Source organism: Schistocerca serialis, chromosome 2 (assembly GCF_023864345.2).
Source record: "Schistocerca serialis cubense isolate TAMUIC-IGC-003099 chromosome 2, iqSchSeri2.2, whole genome shotgun sequence".
Classification (NCBI taxonomy): Eukaryota; Metazoa; Arthropoda; class Insecta; order Orthoptera; family Acrididae; genus Schistocerca; species Schistocerca serialis.
In genome coordinates this window covers 352661466-352671671 of record NC_064639.1, presented here as the reverse complement: position 1 = coordinate 352671671, position 10206 = coordinate 352661466, and the positions used below count along the sequence as shown (strand labels likewise).

At 45.2% G+C, this 10206-nt stretch overlaps 1 protein-coding gene across 1 annotated transcript in view; it reads left to right on the top strand.

The window, feature by feature from the left end:
* Positions 1 to 279: 279 nt before the first annotated feature.
* The window catches only part of LOC126455982 (limulus clotting factor C-like), a 98933-nt gene continuing 89006 nt past the window's right edge, over positions 280 to 10206 (top strand). The window contains exon 1 of the mRNA XM_050091739.1: positions 280 to 289. Coding sequence (XP_049947696.1) covers positions 280 to 289 — 10 coding nt within the window. The remainder of the gene's footprint in view (positions 290 to 10206) is intronic.

The window sequence follows — 10206 nt, the reverse complement described above, 5'->3', positions numbered from 1 at the left end:
GTATGCCTCTTATTTGACGCAATTACTTCGCACAATGAGTAAATGTGATTCAACTACCACATAAAAGCACAAACGTATGAAGTATGCCACGAAGTCTCATAAACGTCTGCCCTTGAGCCGAATGCCTTAGGTCTGTGTTATGACAGCAAGGTGTTTTGTCTCGGACGCTTTTAAATTTTGCAGCAGCCAGCGGAGATCTCTCTTGCGCGAAACGCAAGGAAGAGAAAAGCGCACAGGTGGAAACATCACGCGACTATGATTTTGTGCTGGCTTCTCGCAATGTCTGTCGGTGAGTCTGGTTCTCTAGTTTCTACTTTCTATCGGTGAATTATATTTTACTAAAACTGTATGCTAAAGATATGGAAACAATTTTGCGTTGAGGCATTCGAGGGAAACTGCAGTACATTGGAAACCGGTAGGAAGTTTCTGTCACTTCGTGGGTAAACTCCATACAATAGCTATTGATGTGATGTGAGTTTGGTGCAACTTTCAGTGTTAACACCACTGGTGTTCAGATAATATAGGGCTTTTCTCGTTGTAGAATAAATTCACTTCATTTCAGACGATGATCACAGTACGTTTGGTCCTTACACTGACGGTTTCGGTCAACAATGACCATCTTCAGATATGTGACAAAACATGGGACATGAAATACGACTAGTGGACATATTACATCTGAAAACAGTGAAATATGCCGTAAAGAAAAATTATTACTTTAATGGATGTGGAAACGTCCTGAAAATTTGACGAGGGATACCTGTTTTATGACGTGTCCTAATACGCTGAGGAGACAGAAGTCATGGAACAGCGATATGCTCATGGCGGTAGTATCGCGTTCACAAGGTACAAAAGGACAGTGAATTGGCGGGGCTCTCATTTGTACTCAAATGATTCTTGGCTCTCATTAGTATTCAGATGATTCATGTTAAAAGGCTTCCGACGTGATTATAGCCGCACGACGGGAATTAACAGACTTTAAACGCGGGATGGTAGCTGGAGCTAGACGCTTGGGGCATTCCATTTCGGAAATCGTTAGGGAATTCAGTATTCCGAGATCCACAGTGCAAGAGTGTACCGAGAATACCACACTTCAGGTATTATCTCTCACTACGGACAACGCAGTGGCCGACGGTCTTCACTTAACGACCGAGAGCAGCGGCGTTTACGTAGAGTCGTCAGTGCTAACAGACACGCAGCAGTGGGGTATGTACGATTAACATATCCGTTAGGATAGTTAATGGGCTATAACGGCAGACTTCTGAAGCGAGTGCCTTTGCTAACAACACAACGTCGCCAGCAGCGACTCTCCTGGGCTCGTGACCATATCCGTTGGACTCTACACGACTGGAACATCGTGGACATGTCCGATGAGTCCCGATTTCAGTCGGTGAGAGCTGATAGTAAGGTTCGAGTGTGGCACAGACCCCACGAAGCCATGGACCCAAGCTGTCAACAAGCCACTTGCAAGCTGGTGGTGGCTCCATAATAGTGTGAGCGGTGTTTACATGGTACAGACTGGGTCTTCTGCTCCAACTAAACCGATCGTTGACTGGAAATGGTTAGGTTCGGCTACCTGGAGACCTTCTGCAGCCATTCATGGACTTCTTGTTCCCAAACAAAAATTTGCCATTTCACCAGACAGCAGCTGTTAACGATTGGTTTGAACAACATTCTGAGAAATCCGAGTGAATGATTTTTCCACCCAGATCGCCCGACATGAATTCCATCGAACGTTTAAGGGACGTAATCGAGAGGTCATTTCGTGCGCAAAATCCAGCACTTGCAACATTTTCGCAATTATCGAAAGCGATAGTGACAGGATGGCTCGATATTTCTGAAGGGACTTCCACCGACTTGTTGAGTCCATGTAATGTCGAGTTGCTGCACTACGCCGGACAAAAGGAGGTCCGACACGATAGTAGGAGGCATCTTATGACATCTGTCACTCCAATGCATAATAAAGCCAGACTGGCGCCGTCAGAAAATAGACAGAAAATGATCTTAGCTTCGGCTCAAATATTTAAAATATGTTTTAAATTAGGCCGCACTCGAGGAGATTTATAATGTTGATAGCACTACTGTTCATAATAAACTGCAGTATAGTATTCACAACTCGTGATTGTGCCTAGACCTGTTAGATGTCGCTACCGTAAGTCTAAACATGTTCGTCAATCTCAAAAGTTTACAGAATGCAATAAATGAAGAGTAAAATAGGTAAAGTCTACAGTGGGCTTGTCAAATGCATAAGTTCTTGCAGTGATAAAGTCTAAAAAATTAAAAACACAAATAAACTTAAATTTAAATAGTTAAATAACAATATGTGATTCTAAGATGCTCTTGGGGCCATTTTACATAAAAACAATAACATACACTACAGAAAGCTTGTGGCGCTACTAAAATAATATAAAGATGATAGAATTACTAGGGTAAGAAGCGAAAAGGATGAAAACAAAAGACTTAAGTACATAATCAGCGACATTCGTTGGTGAAGCCGCCAGAAAGCAGTATAGGTGAGAAGTCGGAGAAACTTAATCGCTCCAGGGCTTCACGTGCCCTGCATTGTGATCGTTGCACCGTAAGGAGGGTGATAATTATTTGAAAATGACGCAGTTGAACAGTCAGTGCATTTCGCAAGTTGAAAGACGTCGCGAACTTTGTTTAAAAAGACATGTTATTTATATTGGGATCTTCAGTCGGAAGACTTGTTTAATGCAGCTCTCCACTCTAGTCCATCCTGTGCAGACCTCTTCGCCCCTGTACGATCACTGCAATCTACATCCATTTGAAGGTGCGTACTGCAGCCATGCCCTAAGCTGCCTCTATAAATTTTACCTGTAAGACTTCCCTCGATTACCAAATTCATGGTTCCTGGACGCCTCAGAAAGTGTCCTATCAACCGATACCTTCTTTTAGTCAAGTTTTATTGTAAATTTCTTTTTTCCCCAGTTCGTTTGAGTACCTATTCATTAGTTACACAATCTACCCACCTAAGCTTCTCCATTCTTCTTTAGTACCTCATTTCAGAAGCCTCTGTTCTCTTTTTATCTGAACTGTTTATCATCCACGTTTAACTTCCGTAAAAGGCTGCGTGAGGGATGTCAGCAAATTTGGCCAACCTTGTACTATACTGAGGTGACAAAAGCCGTAGGATAATTACTTCTGCCCAGCATAGAGCAGCAACCCGACTTGGCATGAACTTAACAAGTCGTTGGAACTCGGCTGCAGAAATATTGAGCCATGCTGCCTCTATGGCCATCCACGATTGCGAAAGTGTTACCGGGGCAGGATTTTCTGCACGAATTGAACTCTCGATTACACCACATAAATGTTCTATGGGATTCATGTCTCCGATTTGGCTGCCAATTAGCTCTAATTGTCCAGAATGTGCTTTAAACCCACAGCGAACATTTGTGGGCCGGTGACATGGCGTATTGTAATCCATAAAAATTCCGTCGTTGTTTGCGTACATGAAGCCCAGGAATGGGTGCAAATACGAGCCAGCCATTTCCAGTTAATGACCCATGTAAACACAGCCCACACCATTATGAAGCCACCGCCAGCTTGCACAGTGCTTTGTTGACAATATGGGTCTATGGCTGCTTGTAGTCTGTGCCATACTCGACCCCTTCCATGAGCACTTACCAACTGAAATCTGGACTTATCTTACCAGGCCACAGTTTTCCAGTCGTCTAGTACCCAACTGACATGATCACGAACCCGGGACAGGCTTTGCAGGCAACGTCGTGCTGTTAGCTAAGGCACTCAACGTCGGTAGCCTGCTGCCATAGCCCATTGACGCCAAATTTTGCAGTACCATCCTAACGGATACGTCGATTTCTGGGGTTATTTCACGCAATGTAGTTTGCCTGTTAGCACTGACGACTCTAAGTAAACGCCGCTGCACTCGGTTGTTAAGTGAAGGCCGTTGGCCACTGCGTTGTCCGCGCTGAGAGACAATACCTGAAACGTGGGACTCTTGGCGCACTCTTGACACTGTGGATCTCGGAATACTGAATTCCCTAACGATTTCCGAAGTGGAATGTCCCATGCTTCTAGCTCCAACTACCACTCCGCGTTCAGAATGTGTTAATTCCCGTCCTGCCGCCATAATCGCGTCGGAAACCTTTTCATATGAATCACCTGGGTACAAATGACAGCTCCGCCAATGCACTGTCCTTTTGCACCTTGCATACGCGATTCTACCTCCATCTGTATATGTACATTTCGCTATCCCAAAACCTTTGTCACTTCAGTGCATTCATATCCTCTCTACGATATCCATCGTCAGTTATTTCGCTGCCCAAATAGCAAAACTCATCTACTACTTTTAATGTAAATGATAATTAAACGAAACCCTCAGCTGCCGACAGGTGTTGTTGATATACCTCGATGGGGACAACTGAAAATGTGTGCCCCGACCGGGACTCGAACCCGGGATCTCCCGCTTACATGGCAGACGCTCTATCCATCTTTTTTTAATCTCATTTTGTTCTTTATCGTTCGTTGAATTCGTTCGGAGCGGACGTCCGATGACACCCGTTCAGGTTGTTCGTTGATACGTTCACTCAGTTTTTTTAGTACAGAGGGTAGCTAACCCTCTGACCGTAAACGCTGAGCTACCGTGCCGGCGTCCATCTGAGCTACCGAGGACACAGATCAATAGCGCGACTGCAGGAACCCACATTCCCAACTGTCCACAATCTACACACGTAATGTTCCTAATAGATATTTGTCCATCCACTCATTACTCACGCCAACTGAGGTGGCGATTCCCGTAAGTGTTCGGGCAACCTGTGCGCGCTCCACATATTTTCAGCTGTCCCCATCAAGGTATATCAACAACACCTGTCGGCAGCTGAGGGTTTCAATTAATTATCACTTGTTCTAGAGAAGCTGCACGGTCATCAATAGTATCTGTTCTTTCGGGACCAGCTACTATCTTCATATACTTTTAGTGTTTTATTTCTCAGCAACGCCTGATCTCGGTAGACAGCTCTGCGTTACCCTTGTTTTACTTTCGCTGTTAGTATCTTATGAGCCCTGTTCAAATTACTATCCATTCCGTTCAAAAGATCTTCCATATCCTTTGCCTTTCCTGACTGAATCACACTGGCATTGACAAACCTCAAAATTTTTAATTGTTCTCCGTGAACTTTAATCTCGTTTCTAAATTTTTTCTTGGTGCCCTTTAAAACTTGTTCAATGTAAGGACTGAGTAATACTGGAGATAGGCTGTCTCACTTGCTTTTCAGTTACTGTTTATTTTCATGCGATCGACTCTTACAGAGTGCAGTCTAGTTTCTATGGGAGTAGTACATAACCAATCGGTCACTGTATTAAATATGTACTACTTCCAGAATTTTAAAGAATTAATTCTTGACAACATTACCAGAAGTTAAATGGATACATATTACACAGTATATGGAATTGTTTGAGGTCTGTGACTGTATTATAAATTTAGGAAATAATTTCTACTTCTTCAGTCAGTTTTTACCAATACTTATTAGCACGACAGTATGCTGTCATCATTAGGTGCATTACAGTTACATAAATAGAAGATGATTGGAAATTTCCGTTACAAACTTCTAAGACTTGTAAATTTGGAAAATTGGAAATTTGTGGTAAGGTCTTATGGGACCAAACTGCTGAAGTCATCGGTCCCTAAGCTTATGCACTACCTAATCTATAATCTAACTTAAATTAACTTAAGCTAAGGACAACTGGACAACACACACACCAATGCCTGAGAGAGGACTAGAACCTTCAACGGACGGGGGGGGGGGGGGGGGGGGTGGAACGTGACAAGACGCCATAGACCGCACGGCTACCCCGCGCGGCTTCTAAGACTGTAATATTTTGAATAGGAACCCATGTCCGAAAACGTACCGTTCCCTTGCTGCAGATGTTTGAAAACGTATTTGCTAGGTAGGTTCGCAATACGGTAGTCGTCGGATTGGCTGATATCATTTGATTTGATGTCTTCCTACTTCTTTCACCTGGTTCGAGTCTCACTCACGCGTGAGTTGACGGATTGTCTTCAACATGATGGCGTACGGCCTCTTCAAATTCGGGTGTGTGGCGTCCGCTTGGAGCACCACAGTCACGCCTGCTGACGGTGAAGGTACACCTTTCTCGAAGCCATTGCGGAATTGTGGCGAAAAAGGTATACGAAGGAATCGGACGTTGTGCTTAACGAAAATGATAAAAGCGACGAGCAGCTCTTCCATTACTGTGAGCTTCGCCAAACAGAGGGATCATTTCGGTGTATTCTGCAACCGTGTTCTCAAACATGTTGCTCTAACACTCACAGACACTTGAATGGGGTGCGAACCAGGTCGTAGGGGTAGGACAGACGCCATATGACATCAGGCAATCCGACGTAAGCATCCCCCTCCCCCTGCCCCCTCTCCCCAGCTGATTACCCTGTTGCAAACCTACGTAGCAAACGTATTTTCAAACGGCTGTAGCATGGAAGCGGGTTATTTTCGGACATGGGTTCCTTTTCTAAGTATTATGTATTCACTCCCCTCTCCAGCTCCTAGAAGTTGGTAATGGGAAACGGGAATTTCTGAACACCTGTATTACATTAATCTGGAGTATGATGTTGGTTGTGCCAGTGATGTTATTTACCGAACTTCCAGAAAAAATGGTTGTATTTCGGCACGCACTGTAATGCACCTGATGATGGCAGCATGTCGCCGAAACGCTTCGTGTTAATAAGTATTAATAAAATGTAATCGAAGCAGTAGAAATTAGTTAATAAACTATCAGAAGTTTTCTCTTTATCTAAAAATGTCAAATATAGGTTTATCTTTCATCAGTCTGTCTTCTAAGATAGGTCGCAAGGGTACGAGAACGACAAAGACATATGCTGTGATGGTTCCTATTTGGCCACACTGACCGACACCTCTCAAGAAGGCAGTAAAGGTATTCCGTCTGGGGGATGTCCACGTGCGAGGAAATTGGGCCCCTGATACGTTTGTCATCGTCTCCCATTAGCGGACGAAACAGGAACCTTTTGTCTGACCGTATGTATCCACATGTTCACCTACAGTACACAGAAGGCGTCCTGTACCTTTGACAACATAGTTTACCACTCCATAATTGTATCAAGGATGATTTGCGGAACTCCCCGCAGGAATAGGTGAGGCTTGTGTGCCTCTTCCCCCTCCCCATCGTCACCTGAGCTCATATCTATTGAGAAAACCTGGGACGCCGTTGAGTTAGATATGTGCGTCCCCGATCAGTTCTCTAGAGTTGTGGGCGGTGGCTGAGTGATATTGTATCGGGATGGCACCTCATCTCTTTCACGGTTTCAAAGCGTCCATGCTATAATGCATCTCAGGATGAAAGGCGTTCTACGCTTTACTAGATAAGTGTCTGCTCTGTGTGCGCGTGAGTGTATATATTGTATAAAGCAGAAAAATATTACGAAAGATGTTAAAGTTGTGCTTCTGTTATTATACCACACAAATAGAAAGACGTTACCAGCTGTACACAACCAGAGAGATGGGCATTAATCCGATAGTGCCAGTGACTGTAATACAAAAAAACCTGAACAGAAATAAGCTACATCGCCAAACGTTTCCGACAACATCTACATCTATGTAGATACTCCGCAAGATACCGTAAGGTGCGTGGGCGTGGCGGAGGGTTCCCTATTCGAGTAGTAGTCATTTCCATTTCTCTTCCATTCGCAAATAGAGCGAGGAGAAAGAACTGTTTATATGCCTCTATATGCGCCCTAATTTCTCATATCTTGTCTTCGAGATCTTTATGTGGACTGTACGTTTGTGCCAGTAGAATCGTTCTGCAGCCAGCTTTAAATGCCGATTCTCTAAATTTTCTCAGAAGTGTTACTCGAAGAGAACGTCGCCTTCGTACCAGGAATTCTCATTTTACTTCCCGACACATCTCCGTAACACTTACGCGTTGCTCAATCCTACAGGTAACAAATGTGGCAGCCCACCTCTGAATTATTTCGATGTGTTCCTTAACTCTCTCTCTCTCTCTCTCTCTCTCTCTCTCTCTCTCTCTCTTTCTCTCCCCCCCCCCCCTCCTCCAGGGGGTCCACAACTCTTTTTGTGGATACGTGCGCGGCGAACCCGGGACCCCTAGCTACTGCCGCCCTCTTTCCTTTCCGGGCTGCATACCTTTCTTTTCCACTTTCTCTTCCCGTTCCCCATCCTTCCCCGCCCCCTCCCCCCGCCTCTTCCCTTCCCTGTCTGTCTCTCTTTGGGAGTATGTTTCGTGCTACGTCCAAAGACGGACGCTTGTAAATGTAAGACATAGTTTCTCTTCTTTGCTCTCTCTGCTGGAAAGTCTCTGTCCTCTCTTTGTCCTTCTCTTTTCCTTGATTCTTCTCTTTACCCTCTTCTCCGCTGCGGCGTTTGAGACCTCTCTTCTTTCCTTTTCTTTGTTCCTCCCTTTCTCTTTCTTTCCTCCTTGTGCGTGTCTGAAGGCCGACCCACACGTAGCCGGTGACGGGGTAACGCGTAATTCCCCGCCCCGGGTAGACAAGTAGGACATGTACGTCCCCCTGGTAAGGGCCAGGCTTAGGGAGGGGTGATTACCCGAGCTGGTACCTTCCGAACGTGCCGATTGGTCCCTCCATCCGTTTCTCGGGAGGTGTGACCTGAGGTGTGGACAATCACCTGAGGCGGGAGTACCCAGAGAGGGCCCCCATGAGGAAGGAGCGCACCATCAGAGACGCTGGTAGTCATGGGGGATACTTTCGCAATGGTTACCCTACTCCTACAACTTCTGCACACAAGAGAAAGCTAGATGAGTCTCAGCCACGGACAATTCTTCCATCAGTGCCAAAGTTGCTAGTTGTTTCTCGGTCTGACGAAGGTCAAGACCTCCACAGTCAACCCTTTCATTATTCAGAAAGGTGTCGACACAACTGCAGGTTGTGTAAAGTCTTGCTTCCGACTACGAAATGGCACCTTGTTGTTAGAAAGTCAGTGCCCTCCAGGCACAAAAATTGCTGCAAACTACACTGCTACACACCTTCCCTGTCCGGGTGGAGGCACACTGTACTTTAAATTCATCACATGGGATAGTTTATAAACTCTCACTTGACGGATTATCCAATGAGGACATTCAATACTACCTGTCTGACCAGGGCGTAACGGCCATACATCGACTCATGAAAAGGGTTGAGAAGGACTTGGTACCGACTCGTACTCTCTTCTTGACGTTTGAGAGAGTTCATCTTCCATCCAACATTAAAGCAGGATATGAGATCATTTCAGTTCGCCCTTACATCCCCAACCCTATGTGTTGCTCTCGGTGTCAGCGGTTTAATCATATCAACTAGTCGTGTTCCAATCTGGCCAAATGCGTTACATGTGGCAGGGATGCCCGTGAGGGTGATTGTCCACCTCCATCCCCTCACTGCATCAACTGTGTGGGCGACCACGCTGCTTCTTCTAGAGATAGCCCTATTTTCAAAGATGGACGAATTATTCAGGAAATCCGAGTCAAGGAAAAGGTGTCCACATTTGCTGCTCATAAGTTATTCGGCAGTAGAAAGCCCACTGTGCTCTCAGCAGGTAAGTATAGCACTGTCCTTGCATCTCCTCGGCCTACTAAGGAGATAGCCACACAGACTTGGAATCTCACCTTTAGCGCTATGATCGTCAGATCGGCCATCCAAAAGATTGCCCATTCATCCTTCCCACTATCGCCTGCTCACTCTCAGGCTCACCCTTCATCGGCTCCTGCTAAATCAGGGGCCCCAAAATCTGACGCCTGGATTACCAAAAATTCCCTGTAATTCCCTGCTGATAGAGATCCTTTAGTGCTCTTTTCTTACTGACACAGTTCGTGAGTGCTACACTCAGTTTCACAGTGACCTCTGTAGCTGTCGTCCCCTTATTTTTCGTCTCAGTCCTCTTCAACGATCGTCTGTCATGATCACTAAACACAATGTTATGACGTAGCGAATGATATTTTTCTGCTTCCCATGTATGCGGTATAAATCTTCACAGGTGCCTCTTGAAACACTGAACTCTTTGCTTATTGAAGCACCCACTATACGAGCACCAACAATACGCCTACGTTTGAACGCAATGAGCCCTGAAGTAATGCACCCACGACTATTAAGAGCACTCTTCTCGTCAAGGCTAACACTTGCATTGAACAGGTGCCATTCATAGTAAAATACAATATTACAACATGCAGGCGTGGGTAGCATCTGCA